The following is a 23,984-nucleotide window of genomic DNA, read 5'->3' as shown; positions in this document are numbered from 1 at the left end:
CTGGGTCACAGTTCCTGCTCCACCTCTATAGTACAAGGCCTAGGCTCTCTCTTCCCGTCTTTTTACTCCAACATGGTGGCACTTCCTGGTATGAACCACAGGGTTTGCATGTGCTTTTGATATTTTACTTTACACTTTTCTGCCCACCTACCGGTTCCTAAGCAGTAATGAGTTTTTACCTTTACCTTGACCGTATGTTTCTGATCTGCTATCTAGGACCTCTCCTGTTTACCTCCTATACATGTATAGACCTGTGCTGTCACGATTCATCTGCCAGAGCCTGATTCTGTACCTGTGCCACCTGCCTTGACTCCTCTGCTTACTCCTAATTCTGCTACCTTTCTTCCAGCCTACAACTTATGGCCACCACTGCTTGATCTTCTTTTTTGCCTGGCCAGCTGCTACCGATACCATGATGACTTTTTTCACCCAAGCCGATTCATTATAGTACACAGCGGAAGTCCAGCATCCACATCATCGATTGGGTTAAAAGGTGAAAACATAGAGGATATTTAAACTCTACTCTTAGGTTTGAGGAGATTAGTGGGTATATAATATTGAGGTATTACAGAGTACTTTGGATTTTTATCTGCTCCCCATTAATGTTCTTCCTTTTCTTGGTTTCACATATAGCCCATGCAACTGGCTCAGCTGCACAGAAGCCCAAGGTGGGAGAGGGGCCCACTCAGACAGCAGTACATTGCAGACTTCACGATACTACAATGGTCCACCGATGACTGTGCTGTGCTGCATTGCCCTCCCGGGAATCCAGGACACATGTTGCAGATTCTTGGGTGAACATATCAATCATTTGTGTGTGAGCCTTTAAGGCATGCATGCAGTTAAATTATAGAGGCCACCAGGGACTTCCGTTACAAGCAGCATTCCAGTTCCATGCTACCTGTGCTGGAAGTTATGAGAGAAGAGCATGTGTTGTGAGAGCGCTGCAAGCAGGTGGGTTGTTTTTTTGTTTGTTTTCATTGTGACACAGAGAAGGGCCTATATACTACACAGGGGCATAGCAGGGCCTATATTCTATAGTCATGGCCAAAAGTTTTGAGAATGACACAAATATTATATTTTCACATGATCTGCTGCCCCCTGGTTTTTATGTGTGTTTGTCAGATGTTTTTATCACATACAGAAATATAATTGCAATCATATTATGAGTAACAAAAGCTTATATTGACAGTTAGAATGAGTTAATGCAGCAAGTCAATATTTGCAGTGTCGACCCTTCTTCAGGACCTCTGCAATTCTCCCTGGCATGCTCTCAATCAACTTCTGGACCAAATCCTGACTGATAGCAGCCCATTCTTGCACAATCAATGCTTGCATTTTGTAAGAATTTCTTGGTTTTTGTTTGTCCACCCGTCTCTTGATGATTGACCACAAGTTCTCAATGGGATTAAAATCTGGGGAGTTTCCAGGCCATGGACCCAAAATCTCTATGTTTTGTTCCCTGAGCCATTTAGTTATCACCTTTGCTTTATGGCAAGGTGCTCCATCATGCTGGAAAAGGCATTGTTGATGGCCAAACTGCTCTTGGACGGTTGGTAGAAGTTGCTCTTGGAGGACATTCTTATACCATTCTTTATTCATGGCTGTGTTTTTAGGCAAGACTGTGAGAGAGCCGATTCCCTTGGCTGAGAAGCAACCCCACACATGAATGGTTTCAGGATGCTTTACAGTTGGCATGAGAGAAGACTTTACCCCAGTCCTCAGCAGTCCACTCCCTGTACCTTTTGCAGAATATCAGTCTGTCCCTGATGTTTTTTCTGGAGAGAAGTGGCTTCTTTGCTGCTCTCCTTGAGACCAGGCCTTGCTCCAAGAGTCTCCGCCTCACAGTGCGTGCGGATGCACTCACACCTGCCTGCTGCCATTCCTGAGCAAGCTCTGCACTGCTGGTAGCCCGATCCCGCAGCTGAAACACTTTTAAGAGACGGTCTTGGCGCTTGCTGGTCTTTCTTTGGCGCCCTGGAGCCTTTTTGGCAACAATGGAACCTCTCTCCTTGAAGTTCTTGATGATGCGATAGATTGTTGATTGAGGTGCCATCTTTCCATCTGCGATATTCTTCCCTGTTAGGCCATTTTTGTGCAGTGCAATGATGACTGCACGTGTTTCTTCAGAGATAACCATGGTTAACAGAAGAGAAACAATGATGCCAAGCACCAGCCTCCTTTTAAAGTGTCTAGTGGTGTCATTCTTACTTAATCATGACAGATTGATCTCCAGCCCTGTCCTCATCAACACCCACATCTGTGTTAATGGAGCAATCACTGAAACGATGTTAGCTGGTCCTTTTATGGCAGGACTGCAATGATGTTGAAATGTGTTTTGGGGGATAAAGTTATTTTTCTAGGCAAATATTGACTTTGCAAGTAATTGCTGTTAAGCTGATCACTCTTTATAACATTCTGGAGTATATGCAAATTGCCATTTTAAAAACTGAAGCAGTAGACTTTGTAAAAATTAAAATGTGTATCATTCACAAAACTTTTGGCCATGACTGTACACAGGGGCACAGAAGAGTCTTACATTCAAAAAAGTTATCATTTTCCTACCAGAATACATTTGTTCACATAGCTGAAGACCATGGCTTGGGCTGTAAATTTCTCTCCTTGTATCACAGAGGAGGGGACAATCAGGTCAATGAAGTAAGGCTGGAAAGTGGTGAGCTCAATGTCCCTGGCACTGGCAAACCCGGCTGGGCTCAGGCAGAAGGCATCGGTTACCCAATTAGTGATAGTGTGCGGGGTTGTAAGATTCAGGACAGTGTGTTCCTCTGAGCTGTAAGACAAGAAGAATGCATCAATAAAAAAAGGGATTATCCAGCGCTACAAAAAACATGGCCACTTTTCCCCCTCTCTTGTCTCCAGGTCAGGTGTGGTTTGAAATTAAGCTTCATTTACTTCAATGGAACTGAGTTTCAAACCCCACCCATTCTGGAGACAAGAGTGGTGCAAAAGTGGCCATGTTTTTGTAGCGCTGGATAACCCCTTTAATATTAGACTCCATTTAACTCAGTGGGATGGATAATCATCTGTGTCCAGTTTACTCTAATTCATTTTATAGTTTACAAAGGGCGCTGTGTAAGATGAATGGTGTATTAAGAGATAGCAAAGTTCTGTTCTTTATAAGCCATTAAACGAAATGTATAGGAGATCTGACACCAGAACAAATAAAGCCAGAGCACCAGCATTTTCTTCCGTGTTTTTGTAGTGTCCCAGCACAGGTGTGCCACTAAGTCTTTTGCACCTGGGTAAAGTAACTTACTCAGGTTTACACAGGAGGTGATGAAGGAGATTTTGTTGTGTGTTTTCCCCACTAGATGTCACTGAATTTATTATGTGTGTAATGTACAGAGCACAGCTGAAGGAAGGAATGGGTTAAACTGTTGTCACATGTTTTGTTTTATTGACTTACAGAAGCAGGCTCTGTTCCCTCACTTTTCCTCCTATCCTATCTCCTCTCTCTTACCCACACACACAGCCCCACCAATCACACATTAGCTAAGTTGTCCCTATAAAAAAAAAAGCTAGTTCCTGGTGGGAGGGCTTTTTGGTTTCAGTAGATGTGGGAGAAACACAGGGCGCACAGTCCCTGCTGCAGTGAAGCCAAGGCCTGGCTTAGGCCAGGACCCTTGTTAGATACCAAAAGAGGCTTTTTCCCCCCTTTATGTTGGAGATTACAGCTAGCATGCAGTGCTAGAGACCTATGAGAGAGGGACGTCCTCTGAAGAAATCTTGTCCTTGCCAGAGATACCTTCAACAAGACACAGGGTAGTAACCACAGCTAGGTACTGACCCCAATAGGACAAATAGTATTAAGGAAGCTGACGTATCCTACTGTAATGCATGGCTCTTCTGGAAAGTCTTGGAAAGTCTTCTTAACCCAGCACGGGGTCCTGGTACCTCGTGCTACCCTATTAGGACAGGAAGCCGACACTGTATCGAATCTAATTAGAGAATCAACCCCATTCACTTAAATGATTGGCAGACTCACAGGTTTCTGCTCATGCTAGCCTATGATCATAATCATTATTTACGGCTGTAATTATCAAAATATGGCCGTATTCTCGCTTATCAACTTTTATTTTTGGGTATCTATTTAGAACACTGGGTATTTAAATTATTGCCCTTCCTGTTTAAAAGGCCTATAAAAATGGATCTAAGTGAATGCATGTCTCACAGCTTGAGTGTGGATATACTAAAGTGGCTGCATACTCACCCCACAGGAACCAACTCATACAGCCAGGAGTCTGGGAAGTAAGTTCTTGTAAGATGTTTCGGCGGGGTGTCTTTTTTGGTGTCTAGAATAGGAAAGTGCAAGAGAAGGGTTAATTCTGATTTCTTTCACTTATTTGTATTTGATGATGGACACCAGTCTATGTAGTCGTGCACAATGCCTGGGATTTATTAGCACCAGGTCATACTCTTGAGGATTAAAGCTCACTGATGCGCACTACATGCATAGAGATGCCAACTGCTTCACTGAATTCCCTTATGTATACCTTAGGCCACTGTATAGTCACACACATTAGGCTGGGTTCACACTGCATTTTTGCAGTCCGCTTAACATATCCGCTTAATGGAAAAAACGGATGCAAAAATGGATGCATTTGTGTGCATACGTTTGGATCTGTTTTTTTCCACTGACTTCCATTATAAAAAAAATATGTTTTTTTTTTTTTTACATTTTAGCTTACACAAAAACAGTATTTAAAAAGGGATTTGTTAAATGGGCTGCAAAAATGCAGTGTGAACCCAGCCTAAGATGTTTTTGTGGGGTGGCCACTATATATAAAGAGAAAGATATAATGCTGGATGCCTTAAGGTCATGCCTGTTGTCTCGATCTGGTAAATAGGAACATACACAAAGTATAGCTACTTAAAGGAGAAGTCCATCCAGACCCATTTTTTTAGCAAGTGCTGGGGAGGGGGTGGATAAAAAAAAAGTGCTCATACCTCCCCTGCTCCAGCACTGGTGGCCGCATCCTGCCGCTCCAGTACCCGGGTCCCCAGGTGCTTCCTGGTCTGAGCAGGGACCCAGGTTGGGACTTGTGAGATCCGCTCAGCCTCAGCCAGTCAGCAGCTGTAGCGGGGTCCTACTTTGGCCGCTGACTGGCTTAGCGTACCTCACATGTCACAACCCGGGTCCTGGGGACCAGAACGGCAGGAGCTGCTGGCCACTAGCTCTCGATTTCTGAATATGTTCCAGGGAAGCAGATATATACAGTAGTAAGTATACCCAGCTCACTGTAGTATATTTATAACCAGTTTGTAATAGCATATTCCCGGATGTCTGTAATGCCTGAGAGGGATTTTTTTTAGGGATTGGCCATTATAACCACTCTGCCAAAGGGCTCCACCTCCATGACTGCAAGAAGAAGCTAATTTGCATAAATGGTCCCAGATTCATCAATCTGAGACAATCGGTGTCTGATTTGCCAAGAGCAACCAATCAGCATTCAGCTTTTATTTTAACAGATCAATTTGAGAAGTTAAAACTGAGCTGTGATTGGTTGCTATGGGCAGATCGGACAGATTGATAGTGTGGGCCAGTTTGTGTGGCAAACAAAGTTCATCTATTATATAATTGTACATAGAGACACACGTTAAAAAGTCACTGTGATGAAAAGTAACTTTTGACATGTCATCAGAATTGCCAAAAGTTAGTGATCACAGCGGGTTTCACTGCTGAGACCTGCTGCAATCAGGAAGGTCTCAGTAGTGATCAATTACTTTTAATATGCCGGATGACATATCAAAAAGGTATTTTTCATGACAGGTACTCTTTAATAAAGAAGCTTATCCACATTATAAGGTAGTATTGGTGTCTTACGGTAATAATGCTTACTGAGTGCGCTGCATAATATTCATTTTCCACTATAATAAATTACTATACAGATTACTGCTGATAGCTGTAGGAAACCCTATGATCAGTTTATTCCTGAAGGACTCTTCTAACATAAAGAGATTGTCCAAAAAAAAACCCAATCCATACTGTATTAATAATAGTTGCCGACAAATAGGCTACAACCGGTTTGTGATTGTTGTATATACCTTTCTTCATCTTGATAGCAGAGCGGGAAGCAAACCTATGTGGCTCACATCTCACTGGTTCCTTCATCTCAGTGTTGGTAAAAACCTCTAGATCATATGTCTGTAGTAGAAGAAAAAAAATGACTTGTTAAAACGAGATAACTATGTATTTTATACCTAGCTGATGTCATAGCTCATTCAGATCACAGATAATACACACAGTGTGACCCTTTTTGACACACCAGACACCCCTGTAGCCAAAGCTAAAATGTAAAATATACACATAGTACACGCATCCATGGCTGCCACATATATGTCAACACACAAAATGGCTGCTGAACACTGCAAAGGAGAACTCGTATATGATCAATGAATGTATAGGATATTTTGCTGCTATATTCATTACACATGTACACTTGAGGTTCGTAGCCTTTTGATTATATGATGTATACCCCTCCGCCACATTAAGGTGACCGTGAATCGGATCGAACCCTAAACTCACCAGATTCACCTCTCTTGGTTCTAGGTTCCCCCAAATAATTCAGAGTATGTAGTATCAGGTGTATTCTGCTCTAATTAAATTCAGATTGCAGCCACTATGCAGTGAGTGGAGTCAACTGCTTCCGGCCCTGTTCAATGGGTAGTGCGGGTGCAGAACAGCTCATCGACATGGATGCTGGATGCTGGCAACTCACTGACTAGTGTCTGATGGGCTTACCTGCGGGTAGCTCATAGTCTATTTTCCTTAGAAAACCCCTTTAAGACAAACTAGGAGAGCTGGTAGGCAAGTACAAAGTTGTGTGGAGGGTAATTTCACATAAAATGTCCAAATCTGTATTGGGTATCATGAGGGGCTACAGTTCACCAACCTGTGGAGACCCTTTACAGTAATAGGCGGGTTCACACTACATAGGAACGGCCAGCGTCACTGAAGTTCATCCTGATCGGTAGTGCAGTACCGGCTGGATTTAACTTAATTTCTTTTAGAATTGGGATGCAGGAACATTCTGGTGCGCCCGCATCCCAACTACCCATAGTACACAATGTAAAGTGCGTCTGGAGCCGCACTCTACAATGTGTGCACTGTCAGGGTTGTGTGGACCCTATTCAATGAATAGCGGCCGCACAAAACTGACATGTCAGTTTTCGCTGCAGCAGCTTGGAATCCCAGCCAGAGTGTATACTATGTGTATACACTCCAGCCGGGCTACCATTGACTTCAGTGCAATGTAAATTTTCAATTAATCACGTCGGGTGTTGCAATTTGCAACAACGGCCGTGATTAATTAAAAATTTATGTTGTGTGAACATATAAATGGGCTGTACAGGTATTCACTAGTAACACTAATGTGCCTACAGCACAATCAGAGACTTTAGTCAGTAAAACTGCTGTGCAGGCTGTGCCCAAGTTCCAACCATCACAATAAAGATGACATCACAATATAGATGCCATACTAACCTATCAATATAATTTTGAATAAGCAAAAATAGTAATAATACTCAGTTATGTCCTACACTAGCATGTTGTGCTATTTGAATGCACAAGATCATTGATGATCATATATGAGGATATGATAGGGGATAGTGTCAAAGATTTTTTGTGTCGTAAACAAGATACAAAACACAGTACCTCCCTGGCAGAATACTTGATGCACCAGTTCAAACTTTTTTCCCCCCTTCTTTTCTGTTTGGGTTTTAATAAATTTTTAACCCCTTCATGACCATGGTCATTGTTGCCCGGGTCAAATTGAAGCAATGTTCCTCCTCGCCTTCCAAGAGCCATAACGCTTTTATTTTTCCACCTACAGGGCTAGTTTGGGTGTTATTTTTTGCGACATGATCTCTAGTTTTTATTGGTATCATATTGGTGTATGAGAAAATTTTTGATTGTTTTTCATTCATTTTTTTTCTAATATATAATTTTAATTAAAATTAGCAATCCTGGTGGGTTTATTTTTCATTTTTCGTTTACGCTGTTCACCGTGTGGGAACAATATGGTTATAGTTTAATAAATCAGACAATTCTGCACGCTACGATATGTAATATGTTTATATGTAATATTTTTATTTGTATAATGGGAAAATGAGACATTTTTATTAGGGTTTTTGTTTTGTTTTTTACTTTTTTTTGTCACATTTTGGATTGCAAATATAAGTCCCTTAGGGGACTTATATATGCAATGCTGTGATTGCATATACTGATATTGCCAAAGCATTCATCGGTATATTCGACGATCTGTACATAGAGTCTGCCTGAGAGAAGACTCTATGAACAGATTGAAGATCCGACAGGATGGAGGTAAGTGGCTTACCCCCGCCTGCCGGCACATGTGACCGTTCCCGATCAGTGACAGGCCCTTGTCCTGTCACTGACTTCCTTAAACACTGTGATCGCTATGCATCGCAGCATTTAAGGGGGTTAATGATAAGCAGCTGTGGGACCGCAGGTGTCTGTAACTATGCCCGGGTCTCAGGGCTGTAAAGTGTGCAGGACCGATCGCATTGAAATGGCCCTGCACACATTAAAACCCCTTCACAGCCATGAGCGTTTATATATGTTCCTGCTGCACAGGGTATGTGTAGCGAGAATGTATATAGCTGTATGACTGGCGTGAAGGGGTTACAATATTTTTACATTGAAGCCACTGAACTAATAACTTATGCATGTTCAATATGACACTTGTCATGTAAAATCTACTACTGTACCCTGTTAACGCAAAGACATTAAAATACGATCGAAACAAAAGTAATATTCAGTAAGTTTGTCTTACCATAAATAACCTGTAAACATCAAAGATTTCTTCGTATCTAGCTGTGGTATTCTCAGGGCACTGGTGTAAATCAGGGTGTTCCATTAAACTTGGAAAAAAAGAAAAAAAACTATCGTCCCTAATGCTGTCAGTCTGTAGGCAAGAGCAGAATCAAAGTTAGTTTATAATCTAATTATCTTTCTGAAGAAAAAAACAAACAAAAACAGGTCAGTTAAAGTTTAGACAATAAAAATGACCATTAAAAAAAGGATGACCCTGGAGCCACAGTAAAAAGTGGAAAGACCTAAGACAGATTTGGGTCAGAGATCAGGGTTTGCTTGGAGGTGTTTCTAGTAGTTCATGTTAAGGCTACATGCACATGGAGCAAAAGTGGTGGAGCTCCCCTGCCACCGTCTGGCGGCATTCTGCGCTGATGAATTCCGCTGCGGAATGCCGCCACTTTTGCTCTATGTGCACCTAGCCTAAGGCTGGGTTCACACACAGTATTTTTGCTCAGTATTTTGGTGCTCATATTGCAACCAAAACCAGGAAGCAAAGCAAAGGGGGAGATTTATCAAACATGGTGTAGAGTGACACTGGCTCAGTTGCCCCTAGCAACCAATCAGATTCCACCTTTCATTCCTCACAGACTCTTTGGAAAATGAAAGGTGGAATCTGATTGGTTGCTAGGGGCAACTGAGCATGTTTCACTTTACACCATGTTTGATAAGTCTCCCCCAATGAAGTTTAACAATAAGTTACAGATTTTTTTTTTCCACTACCCCCAATTACAGCATGCCGTTAAAGGGGTTATCCAGCACTACAAAAACATGGCCACTTTCTTCCAGAGACAGCCCCACTCTTGTCTCCAGCTGGGCGGGGTTTTGCTGCTCAGTTCCTTTGAAGTGAATGGAGCTTAACTGCAAACCGCACCTGAACTAGACACAAAAGTCGTGTTGTCTTTGAAAGAAAGTGGCCATGTTTTTGTAGCACTGGATAACTCCTTTAAGGCCCAATTTGGTAGACTTAGGCCGCATTCACACATTTCATGTTCCGTACGGAACACACATGTGGAATGCCTGTAACGCAGCCTCCCCGCCCTGGCAGCATCTATGATAAGATGCTGGGAGCGGGGAAATTGCATTCATATGTGCCATGCTGTAATGACTATATAAATATATATATATATATATATATATCCAGCAGCACGGCTGCTTCATTACAGCGCAGCGCAAAACAGAAGGCCCTATTCAACGAAATGATTATCGTCCATATTCAGGGTATGTGGGGTAGGGTACTCTTGTTGGGTAATTAATACCACGGTTGGAAAAGGAAACAAGTTCATGAAAAAAAAACGAATACACGAAAGATTAAAACTTACCAGTTCTGTTAGCAGATGAGTATCAGCATGAGGGTTTTTCAGCAAGTATCCTTTATCCACAGACCGCACAGAGCACAAGGATCCGGACGCTGCTGTAACTTCCAAATTTACATGTTCCCCCGGTCGGACTTGTTCTTCAGAGAAGCTAAGTTTCACCTATTTGTATACATGATATGTGTTATGTTATAATATTTAAAAAAAAAAAAAGAAAAAAAAAGTAATATATATATATTTTTTGATTGTACAGTTAAAATCTGAAAATTGCTTAAAGGGGATCTGTAAGCTGCAATTCACGTTCTAGACTGCTGACACAGTGAGATAGCTGTTAGGGAAAGAAGACACTTGATAGCTTTCATATATCCAGCTGTGTTTCCAAAACATAAAGCATGCTTTTATTCTCTGGTGCCAAGTGTCAAAATGGCCCAATTGAAGTTTGCTCTGGGGCCCACACAGTTCGCACACAGTTCTTCCTTCTGCATTGTAAAGTTCTGTGGAATATGTTGGTGCTATATAAAGATGATTATTTTTTATTATTATTATTTTTATTACCTTGCCCCTAACACATGGTGAGACCTTGTATTCTGTAGCCCTTGCCATTGTCTCTCCATTGGGCAGAACAGTGAAAACAAGAAGATTGAACTTAGGGGACAAATCGTCATCTACATGGATATTTAGAGGGAATGAACCCTGCAGCCCTGAAAATGAGAGAAAAAATAAAATAAATCAATTGGTCAATCACTCAGATGCACATAGAAAAGCTGTCTGGTTGTTAGGAACTTACCTGACCGCGCTCCAGCGACGTCCGTCCCGGCCGGAGCGCAGCGCCGCCTTCCTCTCCGGGGCCGGGTGACGTCAAGGAGACCCGACGGCGTCCTTGGTTACCAGGGACGCCGTGAGCTCCGATGACGTGCGGCAGCTCAGCTGAGCGTTGTATGCTCAGCTGAGTAGTATCAGGCTCAAGCTGAGTGGCAGACCCTGCTGCCACCCGGCTTGCAGCCTGCACATGTGAATTGATCAGGACTCAGGAGTCCAGACCAATTACATTCTGGTCTGGGCTCCTGGTCCTGTATTTAAAGAGCCAGCGGTAATTTACTGATCGCTGGCTATTAGGTGTACTCCTGGTCCCAGCTCTCCCTTGTCTATTCCTGCGTTCTCCGTCCTAATCCCTTCTTACTGCTCGACTCGTTATTCTGACCTCCCGCCTGACCTGTGACTACTCTTTTGTATTGCTACTCCTTATTGTGTTTTGTCTGTCCGTATTGTTTTGTGTACCACGTATATAGTGCAGGGAACGTCTTTGTGGTTGTCTGCGTCCGCCTAGGGTCAACTGAGGCAATTAGGCAGGGACAGTGGGTGGTGTCAGATCAGGGCTCACTGTCTGGTTGTGTCTGTGTTAGTCTGAAACTGGTAGTGGCTTATTCCCCTATGGAAATAATCATGGCTAGCCAACATTTATTACAAACATATAATTATCTCAAATCTATAGTTAGGGACATACTGATCATAGCGATGTTTATATCCATTACCAATGGATATTATTTTATTTTAGTTATTGGGCTGATTTGGGCAAATCAGCCCAATTGGGCTAATTTGGTTCCCTGGAGCACAGTATAAAGCTCCTGTGCAGCCCGTTGCCCGTATCGGCCGCGGCTGCAGCAGTCTTTATACCTGAGAAAATTACGTTTAATCCTTCATGCATGGCAGAGAGAGGCGCGGTAGGTAGTCACTGATGTCTATTCACTGCTCGCTCCCTGTCAGCAAGCTTGGCGGGGATGATTGACAGGCCTATTTTCCATATGTTTCTACTATTTGTAACTTATCTGGACCCGCTTGTTTTGAGATTAACAGTTTTTCTCTTTTTTTTGTTTGTTTTTTTTCAGAGCCAGCAAAACACTCATTTCAGCTTTTATTTAGGTTATCCCCTCCCAAGCAGTTTAAGATTCGCAGCCTTTTCCTTAAATTCTGTTACCATGATACAGTTCCTTCTAATTCTAAGGTATTTCCCAACTGGAATTCCCTTTTTAGGGGCTCCCCCATTGTAGGAGTGTAATGGTGGCAATTTCTTTAGGATCTGTTTCTCAGCAGTTAAATCTTTAGGTCCAAAAACACCTTTTTCAATTACAATGTAAAAGCTGAATTTAAGACCCAGATTGTTTTGATTTAGACTAGTTACAAACTTGGCAAAATTCTACACAGATGACGTCCAATTCCTCTCCGAAGATTGGCAGATTGGCATACAATGGGGCACATGCACTCCCCATTGCTGTACCTCGTGGCTGAAAGAAATAGTCGATCCCGAAGAGGAAATTATTTTTAGTTAGCACCAGGCTCAGGAGTTCCAGGACCAATGTATTAGGACATCCATAACACCACTATGACATATATGACGTATATGTGCAAGCATAAAGAGTTTCAGCTATTGGTAAGAACCGCTTTCTTCTTACTTCTACTTTGAAACATATATCTAAAGGATATCATACGGTATAAGAAAATAAAATGAGGAGCATGTAATGTGGTATGCTTCACTTGTAGGGGAGCTTAACACTTTCTAAACAATAGACCCAGTAATTATCCTATTTTAGGGGACTCTTTCTGTTAAAAGGGATTGGCCAAAAATCTATTTAAGTAAAAATAACTGTATACGCTAAGAACACAAAAATATTACATATTTTTATCACGTATCATGATTTTTTGAGGCGTGGTCAATATTATTCAGCATGAAGATGACTAAAAACCATGATACTCACTTGGGCTATCTGCTTGGTCTTTAATATCAACTTTATGTTCCTTGTAAGAGAAGATTCCATTTTTGGACATAATCTGTAAAACATGGTGAACAGGTCAGATATTTAGGAACAGAAAAAGTTATTCTATGTTTGAAACCACTTTGAATTCTAGTATGTTCACCTCCCCGTTTTTCCCCGTTTCTTTATTAATAGAGATAAGAACAACTAGCTCATGCTCAAGTCTAATTGTTCGGCATTTGAATACTGCCTGCTTAAGAAGTTGGATGCGGCCCTAGGGAGTCTGGGAAAACCACTACCTAGGGCTACCTCCAATTTCTTCAGCCACCAGTATTCAAATGCCGAACAATCAGACTGGAGTATGCTCGAGTTGCGCTCATCTCCATTTTTTCATCTGGCTATGGTCTAATCTGGTAAAAAAAAAGTTGCAAAGAATTATACGGCAGGAATAATATTTAGACAGCAAAAGAGTAAGGGGGGGGATTAATCAAATTAGTGTAAAGTCGAATTGTCTTAGTTGCCCCTAACAACCAATCATATTGCACCTTTCATTTTTCAAAGAATCTGGGAGAAATAAAAGGTGGAATCTTATTGTTTGATAAGGGGCAACTGAGCCAATTCTTCTTTACGCCAGTTTGATAAATCCCCCAAATCTTTCATAAATGGTCCTTTCAAACTACTTAACTATGTGTAAATTTATTTGTAAATTACTTCATGAAAAACTACTCCTTACCCAGAAAAAAACCCTAAAGTTCTGGCCTCCAGGGCAGGGAGAGTCAAACAAGGTGGAGAGGAGGTGGGGTCGCCCCCAGCATCTAATTTATCATGTTTACTCCTGAAAACAGGCATAAACCTTATCATGTGTGCATGCATTCTGAGCCTGTCAGCCTCCTCCAAAAGGTCCATGCAGTGCCTCAAAGGTTAATCAAGGCTTCCCTCTTATCTATCAATAGCTATAAAGTTCGATGTCGGAAACCTGACTAAACATAACAGATCATAATAGATCCACCTCTGCTGTTATGGATCCTGTGAACATGAAAACCATGATATAAATGCCTGATCTACCCCTCAAAATGAAGCTTATCAACACTGATATAAAGAATACTTACAACGTAGAAAAAGTGGAGATGATCAGAATCAGACTCAAGGTTCTTCTTATGGATGTCATATTCAATAGTCACTGACTGATCAGAATTACACGATACCTCTGTTGGATGCTCTGGTATAGACAGTAAACTCTCACTATTAGAATAAAAGCGAGAAAGCCAGAGCATATCTTCAGGAACACTTTCTCCAAAACCCCATATGGAAAATTCATGGAGATCTTCATGATTGTCATGAATTGAGAGACGTGCCTTAAGAGAGAACACAACAGGGATGTCAACTTTTCTTTGGCATCTCATTTAAAATATTTCTAGAAATACAGTGTTCCCCCAATTTATAATGGCTTCAGGTTACAATACTTTCTACATACAATGATCTTTTCTGGACAACTGTAACTTGAGACCAGACTTAACATACAACGCAACATATATGAATGGCTAGATGATTCAACAAATATAGGTAGGCTTGTAGAGATGATGCCATAGAGTCTAATTAAACAAGACTCTGCTATAGAGGACAACCACTGATTTAGTGATCTGTGGTGTAGTTTACCAAAGAAGACTTTACTTACTAAAAGTTTGCTGTATGACACCTAGCGAGGCACATGTACAACAAGCTTTATGTGTCATGGAGGGAGTGCTGCACTTTGGCTTATACCCATACAGAGTTAAATGTTGCAAGAGAGTCCTTGAAACGAGTTCCTCTCCTGTTTTGGCAAATTTCCTTATGTGGATTAGAAACAGGTGCTTGAAGCAGAATTGTCCAAGCAGCATGGACTGAAGACATTTTTGGGTGAAACCTCCGAAATCCCACACTATTCCGTAATCACTGTGTATAGACCCAGATCTATCTTAGGTGAAGGTAGCAGCTGGAAAAGGTTGGTAACTTTCTAGTAGCAGGTTTGGTTGGAACTTGTCTAGGCCTAAGGCCTGATGAAGGGTCTAACAGAGACTGACTAGAAAGGTACAGCTCTTTGGGAAAAAATAGGTTGGGCTTCACTTTTTAAGGATTGGTGTGAACCTAAAAATAATTAAACTCCTTCATCAGAGCACACCTCAGTTTGAAGCTTCCTGTGGGAAGGTCATACAACCAAACTCTTTAATTTCCTGACATATTGCAGTGTCTAGAAACCCATGGGCCACTGATGGGTTCCTCTCTTAGTGCATTCAGCCCTGAAGGTATTTTGTACGGGTTACCTATGCTCCCCTATATTGTATTTTTCAAAAATGCATCTTTACTTTTTGGCCACAAGATGTCGCCACTGAGTATTTTTTCCTATGAAACTTCCAGCACATTGCAAGCAATAGGGGTAAATGTATTGTCTGTATTATGTGATGTTTTACATGCAAGAGTGGATTGCCAGACACATCCAACACTCCTAGCCTATCATAGGCATCCTCTAGAAAGTTACCACCAATGGGACGTCGAGTTGCCTCAGATTCTCTCCCACCAATAGGGAATTAGCCCAGTCTTAGCCCTTATATAGAGGGAGGTTAGTTAGTTCTGGTTGTTGTAGTCTTAGTTGGTTCCTGATTAGTCAACTGTTGCTGCACGAGACAGAAAGAGTTCGCCTCAGGCCTGGTCCTCGTGGCCAGGTGCCCATTGCAGCTAGAGACTGATTTATTCACAAACACCTTTCTATTGCAACTGTGGCTTGCTAAACCCTAATTGGGATAACTGCTGTAAAGGGGTCCACAACCTGTCTACGTCTGGGGTGACTGTTCTCAATTATTCTCTGGCAGTCCTTCAGCTGACCAGGACAGTCCTTAGCATGTTGGTTAAGGTAGCTACTAGCCAAAGTACCCCACTGATATTGCTCAGTCGCCTTGGGTAATCTTGAGGGATTAGCTCCACCTGGATGTCCTACCCCAGGGCCGTATTCCTAGATCTGACACTTTGTGATCTCTTTTAGCAAGAGACGAAATTTTCTAAACCGTGAATACAGGTATTCTCGTGTCACCAGTCAAGTGTCAGAGTTGCCCTGACACAGTACTGCACCACTCGACAGGTCCCCCTTCTGTATAAGTCTTCTACTACCTAAACCTACATTAGGTAGGTTTAGGTAGTACTACCAAAAAAAATTCATACTACCTGGTCGGCGCCAGCGTGTAGATCCCAATGGCGCTGTAGATTTTTTGAAAACTGCCATCCGGTTCCCACCATCTGGTTGCTCAATCTGCAATTTGGCCCACTCTATGCACTCCCAATGCAAGCCCAATGACTCCAGTTAATTGATATGCCCTCCCTTCAGGGATGTGTCACCCAGGGGAGGAAATATTGTTGCACTGGGGGATCGGCCCACGTCCAGTGCATAGAGTGTTAAATTGCAGGCCGAAAAACATGGCGGTTTAAAAAATGCACCGTGCCATTGGGATCTATGCGTCGGTGCCAACCAGTTAGTGATTTTTTTTTCTTTAATAGTGAAGTAGAAGATTCACTTTAAGAGACTCTGCAGTTCAAGGAAACCTATATTTAGCATTACATGGGCGTGACAATCATACTCAAGCGCAAACCGCTTTGCCTAAACTTGTTCCTAAAGTCATCCTGTTCTGTCACTTTAAGAACTGTTCCAGTAAAGCATTCAAGTGGTTAAGTTTAACCTGGACTCTGTAATTACTCAAGCGCACAGGGAACATCAGTAACTACTACTACACCTTTAGGCTATGTTCACACTACGTAAAACAACGGCCGTTATTTTCAACGGCCGTTATTTTGAGGCCAAAACATCGGCCGTAGAATTACGAACGTAAGGCCTAGTCGTGAAACTACGGCCGTTGTTTAATATTGCCTCCTAGCATGTTTTTAATCGGGCTGAAACATGTCATTTAATTTAATTACTGCGACTAGCCGAATAAACGACTCGGTAAATTTTTTACATTAAAATCAAGTTTAATTTGGCTGAAATAAATTTTACGTGTGCGGCCGCATTAAAATCTACAGCCGTAGTTGTAACATTACTGGCCGCAAATAAATGACCGGTTCATTTTTCACGGGTCTGTACGAATTACGGCCGTAGTCTTCTACGCAGTGTGAACTAGGGCTGGGCGATATGGCCAAAAAATAAAATCTCGATTTTTAAAAAATTTTGGACGATTCTTGATTTAAATCTCGATTTTTTCTCTTTTTGCTAAACAAACAGGACATTTTTCTCCCTGCAGCATCAGAAACTATTTTATAGACGTTTGAGACAACAACCATATTGCTTCCCAGTGTAACAGTGCTCCTCCCGTGCCCCTATGTAGTAGACAAGCCCATTGTGTGCCCCATATAAGTAGTTTTCCCAAATATGTGCCTTATGTACTAGTGTATTAGTAGTAGTACAGATGAGGGGATTAGCAGTACAGGTAAAGATGAGGGGTGTAGTAGTGGTACAGATGAGGGGTGTAGTAGTAGTAGTACAGGTATAGATGAGGGGTGCAGTAGTAGTAGTGCAGGTAAAGATGAGGGGTGTAGTAGTAGTAGTAGTACAGGTAAAGATGAGGGGTGTAGTAGTAGTAGTACAGGTAAAGATGAGGAGTGTAGTAGTAGTAGTACAGGTAAAGATGAGGAGTGTAGTAGTAGTACAGGTAAAGATGAGGGGTGTAGTAGTAGTACAGGTAGAGATGAGGGGTGTAGTAGTAGTAGTAGTACAGGTATAGATGAGGGTGTAGTAGTAGTAGTACAGGTATAGATGAGGGGTGTAGTAGTAGTACAGGTAAAGATGGGGGGTGTAGTAGTAGTACAGGTATAGATGAGGGGTGTAGTAGTAGTACAGGTAGAGATGAGGGGTGTAGTAGTAGTACAGGTATAGATGAGGGGTGTAGTAGTAGTAGTACAGGTATAGATGAGGGGTGTAGTAGTAGTACAGGTAAAGATGAGGAGTGTAGTAGTAGTACAGGTAAAGATGAGGGGTGTAGTAGTAGTACAGGTATAGATGAGGGGTGTAGTAGTAGTAGTACAGGTATAGATGAGGGGTGTAGTAGTAGTACAGGTATAGATGAGGGGTGTAGTAGTACAGGTATAGATGAGAGGTGTAGTAGTAGTACAGGTATAGATGAGGGGTGTAGTAGTAGTAGTACAGGTATAGATGAGGGGTGTAGTAGTAGTACAGGTATAGATGAGGGGTGTAGTAGTAGTAGTACAGGTATAGATAAGAGGTGTAGTAGTAGTACAAGTATAGATGAGGGGTGTAGTAGTAGTAGTAGTACAGGTATAGATGAGGGGTGCAGTAGTACAGGTATAGATGAGGGGTGTAGTAGTAGTACAGGTATAGATGAGGGGTGTAGTAGTAGTAGTAGTACAGGTATAGATGAGGGGTGTAGTAGTAGTACAGGTATAGATGAGCCTGGTGTAGTAGTAGTAGTACAGGTATAGATGAGGGGTGTAGTAGTAGTACAGGTATAGTGGATAAGGGATGTAGTAGTACAGGTAAAGATGAGGGGTGTAGTAGTACAGGTATAGATGAGGGGTGTAGTAGTACAGGTATAGATGAGGGGTGTAGTAGTAGTAGTACAGGTATAGATGAGGGGTGCAGTAGTACAGGTATAGATGAGGGGTGTAGTAGAAGTACAGGTATAGATGAGGGGTGTAGTAGTAGTACAGGTAAAGATGAGGGGTGTAGTAGTAGTACAGGTAAAGATGAGGGGTGTAGTATTAGTAGTACAGGTATAGATGAGGGGTGTAGTAGTACAGGTATAGATGAGGGGTGTAGTAGTACAGGTATAGATGAGGGGTGTAGTAGAAGTACAGGTATAGATGAGGGGTGTAGTAGTAGTACAGGTATAGATGAAGGGTGTAGTAGTACAGGTATAGATGAGGGGTGTAGTTTTAGTACAGGTATAGATGAGGGGTGTAGTAGTAGTAGTACAGGTATAGATGAGGGGTGTAGTAGTAGTACAGGTATAGATGAGGGGTGTAGTAGTAGTAGTACAGGTATAGATAAGAAGTGTAGTAGTAGTACAGGTATAGATGAGGGGTGTAGTAGTAGTAGTACAGGTATAGATGAGGGGTGCAGTAGTACAGGTATAGATGAGGGGTGTAGTAGTAGTACAGGTATAGATGAGGGGTGTAGTAGTAGTACAGGTATAGATGAGGGGTGTAGTAGTAGTAGTAGTACAGGTATAGATGAGGGGTGTAGTAGTAGTACAGGTATAGATGAGCCTGGTGTAGTAGTAGTAGTAGTACAGGTATAGATGAGGGGTGTAGTAGTAGTACAGGTATAGTGGATAAGGGATGTAGTAGTACAGGTAAAGATGAGGGGTGTAGTAGTACAGGTATAGATGAGGGGTGTAGTAGTAGTAGTACAGGTATAGATGAGGGGTGTAGTAGTAGTACAGGTAAAGATGAGGGGTGTAGTAGTAGTACAGGTAAAGATGAGGGGTGTAGTAGTAGTAGTACAGGTATAGATGAGGGGTGTAGTAGTACAGGTATAGATGAGGGGTGTAGTAGTAGTAGTACATGTATAGATGAGGGGTGCAGTAGTACAGGTATAGATGAGGGGTGTAGTAGTAGTACATGTATAGATGAGGGGTGTAGTAGTAGTACAGGTATAGATGAGCCTGGTGTAGTAGTAGTACAGGTATAGATGAGGGGTGTAGTAGTAGTACAGGTATAGATGAGGGGTGTAGTAGTAGTAGTACAGGTATAGATGAGCCTGGTGTAGTAGTAGTACAGGTATAGATGAGGGGTGTAGTAGTAGTACAGGTATAGATGAGGGGTGTAGTAGTAGTACAGGTATAGATGAGGGGTGTAGTAGTAGTACTGGTATAGATGAGGGGTGTAGTAGTAGTAGTACAGGTATAGATGAGCCTGGTGTAGTAGTAGTACAGGTATAAATGAGGGGTGTAGTAGTAGTACAGGTATAGTGGATAAGGGATGTAGTAGTACAGGTATAGATGAGGGGTGTAGTAGTAGTACAGGTATAGATGAAGGGTTGCAGTAGTACAGGTATAGATGAGGGGTGTAGTAGTAGTACAGGTATAGATGAGGGGTGTAGTAGTAGTACAGGTAAAGATGAGGGGTGTAGTAGTAGTACAGGTAAAGATGAGGGGTGTAGTAGTAGTAGTACAGGTATAGATGAGGGGTGTAGTAGTACAGGTATAGATGAGGGGTGTAGTAGTAGTAGTACAGGTATAGATGAGGGGTGCAGTAGTACAGGTATAGATGAGGGGTGTAGTAGTAGTACAGGTATAGATGAGGGGTGTAGTAGTAGTAGTACAGGTATAGATAAGAGGTGTAGTAGTAGTACAGGTATAGATGAGGGGTGTAGTAGTAGTAGTAGTACAGGTATAGATGAGGGGTGCAGTAGTACAGGTATAGATGAGGGGTGTAGTAGTAGTACAGGTATAGATGAGGGGTGTAGTAGTAGTACAGGTAAAGATGAGGGGTGTAGTAGTAGTACAGGTAAAGATGAGGGGTGTAGTAGTAGTAGTACAGGTATAGATGAGGGGTGTAGTAGTACAGGTATAGATGAGGGGTGTAGTAGTAGTAGTACAGGTATAGATGAGGGGTGCAGTAGTACAGGTATAGATGAGGGGTGTAGTAGTAGTACAGGTATAGATGAGCCTGGTGTAGTAGTAGTACAGGTATAGATGAGGGGTGTAGTAGTAGTACAGGTATAGATGAGGGGTGTAGTAGTAGTACTGGTATAGATGAGGGGTGTAGTAGTAGTACAGGTATAGATGAGCCTGGTGTAGTAGTAGTACAGGTATAGATGAGGGGTGTAGTAGTAGTACAGGTATAGTGGATAAGGGATGTAGTAGTACAGGTATAGATGAGGGGTGTAGTAGTAGTAGTAGTACAGGTATAGATGAGGGGTGTAGTAGTAGTAGTACAGGTATAGATGAGGGGTGTAGTAGTAGTACAGGTATAGTGGATAAGGGATGTAGTAGTACAGGTATAGATGAGGGGTGTAGTAGTAGTAGTACAGGTATAGATGAGGGGTGTAGTAGTAGTACAGGTATAAATGAGGGGTGTAGTAGTAGTAGTAGTACAGGTATAGATGAGGGGTGTAGTAGTAGTAGTACAGGTACAGATGAGGGGTGTAGTAGTAGTACAGGTAAAGATGAGGGGTGTAGTAGTAGTAGTACAGGTATAGATGAGGGGTGTAGTAGTAGTACAGGTATAGTGGATAAGGGATGTAGTAGTACAGGTATAGATGAGGGGTGTAGTAGTAGTAGTACAGGTATAGATGAGGGGTGTAGTAGTAGTACAGGTAGAGATGAGGGGTGTAGTAGTAGTACAGGTATAGATGAGGGGTGTAGTAGTAGTACAGGTAAAGATGAGGGGTGTAGTAGTAGTACAGGTATAGATGAGGGGTGTAGTAGTAGTACAGGTAAAGATGAGGGGTGTAGTAGTAGTACAGGTAGAGATGAGGGGTGTAGTAGTAGTACAGGTATAGATGAGGGGTGTAGTAGTAGTACAAGTAAAGATGAGGGGTGTAGTAGTAGTACAGGTACAGATGAGGGGTGTAGTAGTAGTAGTAGTACAGGTATAGATGGGGGTGTAGTAGTAGTAGTACAGGTAAAGATGAGGGGTGTAGTAGTAGTACAGGTACAGATGAGGGGTGTAGTAGTAGTAGTAGTACAGGTATAGATGGGGGTGTAGTAGTAGTAGTACAGGTAACGATGAGGAGTGTAGTAGTAGTACAGGTAAAGATGAGGAGTGTAGTAGTAGTACAGGTAAAGATGAGGGGTGTAGTAGTAGTACAGGTAAAAATGAGGGGTGTAGTAGTAGTACAGGTAAAGATGAGGGTCAGGGACATAGCTAAGAGCATGGGGCACACTGGGGGGGAAGGGCATGGGGTACACTGGGGGGGGCAAGTATGGGGCACACTGGGGGAGCAAGGGGCAGACTAGGGGGGAAAGGCATGGGGTACACTGGGGGACATGCATGGGGCACACTGGGGGGAGCATGGGGCAGATCGGGGGGAGAATAGGGCAGATCGGCAGGGGCATGGAGCAGACCGGGGCAGGAGGGAACATACCTGGTGTACCCGCTCTGCCCGGGGGCACACCACCGGCACTTGCGCTCTCCTCCCGCCCGCACTACTGCCCGCAGCGGACCCACCCCCATAGCCGGACGTGTACGCGCGCTTCCTCCCGGCCACACATGGAGGTCCCCGGAGGAGGCTGCAGATACTGAAGCATCAGGTGATAGTGTCGCTGCTGTACAGCTCCAGCACCCGCAGCGATCACCCGATGCTTCAGTATCTGCAGCCTCCTCCGGGGACCTCCATGTGCGGCCGGGAGGAAGCGCGCGTACACGTCCGGCTATGGGGGCGGGTCAGAGGCGGAGACATAGGACGCTGCTGGGCGCTCGCGCTCCTCACGCTGCTTCAGTAGCTGGAGGATGCGAGCAGCCCGCCCGCGCGCCCAAATCCAATGATTTTTTGGGAAAATCGATTTTCGATTTTCCAAAAAAGTCAAATCGATTCTCAAATTCTGGGCGAATTAATCGAATTAATTCGATTAATCGCCCAGCCCTAGTGTGAACTATACGACCGTAGTTCGTACGAATTGCTGTATCGTACCATCCTCAAAACAACGGCCGTAGTTTTGCGGTGAAAACTACGGCCGTTGTCTTACATAGTGTGAACATAGCCTTAACAGGCGTGTGTCTGGGACTCAGGGAGGGCATATACCACTCTGAGCCTCGCGACAAGTACATTACAACACCTGTCCTTGCAGGATCTGTCTAGCAACACCTGTTTACCAAGATATGACCACTAGGTGTGAAGAACACACAGGATTGTTAACCTTGCACTTCCATAACACTGCAGTCTATGCCGTTTTAGCAGTGTGAGAAGCAAAATAACAGCAGATACCCTAGCACAATTTAAGACATTTTGCAAGAATTTTTATTCCTCAGCCACATGACACTTTAATGCTTAGATAGCTGCAGAATAGGTACTAGGACACTGCTTTCCAACTTACCATTAATATTAACATTTGTGGCAATTCTGAGGTCTTGAGTGTAAAATGTGCAATCCCATGCGAATCAGTCACCAGGTTTTGACGCACGACATTAGCCATTTCTTCACCTTGAATTATTCTTAATGTTACAGCTTCATTAACTATGGGTTGATTCTTCTCATCACTGACTTTAACCTGAGTATAAGTAAAGGAAAAATTTGTCAGGACCCTTCCAAAGCCGCATATCCCCCAGACGTCAAGCAAATAAATAATCTTTATATGTATCCTCTCATACCTTTCCATTATATGGAAATCCTTTATGGTAGAATTTTTCACATCCCACAAACTGAACAGTTTTCCTTGATGGTCTGATGTGTAAAAAAGCTGATGTTTCCTCACTATGACCTGAAAGAATGATTACATATTATGGAGAGAAGGGGAGCAGCCTTTATTTAGGTGCCCTACTATGATGGATGCATATCAGTATAATGCCAGGCATCATAGAAATATCTAATCTCATTGTTATCTTGACTATTCATGCTCATCATTGGAGCATGTGGCAACCAACTACATTTTTTTTTAGACTTCATGCGGTGCTTCTAAGTTGGATAATGTGGATTCTGTGGTTGGGTGTCATTCAATTGGAGCCATCTGTGTGTGTTTCACATATTTACAATACATACGGAAAGTTTTCAGACCCTTTCACTTTTTTTTTTACATTTTGTTTTGTTGCGGCCTTGTGCTAAAATATAAATAAAATATTTTAAGAAATACATTTCTTCCCATCATTCTTTACTCAATACACCATAACGACAACGTGAATGTTAGACATCTTTGCAAATTTATTGAGGAGTATTCAGACCATTCACTCAATGCGTAGTTGAAGCACCTTTGGCAGTGGTTACAGCCTCTAATCTTCTTGGGTATGAAGGTTCGTACAACAGGATTTGGGGAGTTTCTGATATTCTTCTCTGAAGATTCTTTTAAGTTCTGTCAGGTTGAATGGGAGCTGTTGGTGGACCTATAGAGAAGGTGATGGTTGACCTTCTTGAAGTTTCTCCTATCTGTA

At 42.5% G+C, this 23,984-nt stretch overlaps 1 protein-coding gene across 1 annotated transcript in view; it reads right to left on the bottom strand.

Annotated features, from left to right (window-relative positions):
- Positions 1-23,984, bottom strand: part of LOC138799244 (alpha-2-macroglobulin-like) — a 68,846-nt gene that overhangs the window by 30,029 nt on the left and 14,833 nt on the right. The window contains exons 10-19 of the mRNA XM_069980158.1: positions 23,211-23,320; positions 22,937-23,110; positions 14,030-14,275; positions 12,924-12,996; positions 10,726-10,871; positions 10,177-10,332; positions 8,817-8,948; positions 6,067-6,166; positions 4,232-4,313; positions 2,566-2,791 (exon numbers count right to left, since the gene is read on the bottom strand). Coding sequence (XP_069836259.1) covers positions 2,566-2,791; positions 4,232-4,313; positions 6,067-6,166; positions 8,817-8,948; positions 10,177-10,332; positions 10,726-10,871; positions 12,924-12,996; positions 14,030-14,275; positions 22,937-23,110; positions 23,211-23,320 — 1,445 coding nt within the window. The remainder of the gene's footprint in view (positions 1-2,565; positions 2,792-4,231; positions 4,314-6,066; positions 6,167-8,816; positions 8,949-10,176; positions 10,333-10,725; positions 10,872-12,923; positions 12,997-14,029; positions 14,276-22,936; positions 23,111-23,210; positions 23,321-23,984) is intronic.

The sequence above is a fragment of the Dendropsophus ebraccatus genome, chromosome 8 (genome assembly GCF_027789765.1).
Source record: "Dendropsophus ebraccatus isolate aDenEbr1 chromosome 8, aDenEbr1.pat, whole genome shotgun sequence".
NCBI lineage: Eukaryota > Metazoa > Chordata > Amphibia > Anura > Hylidae > Dendropsophus > Dendropsophus ebraccatus.
Note: the sequence above shows the minus strand (reverse complement) of the source record. Positions and strands in the feature narration are given on the sequence as shown.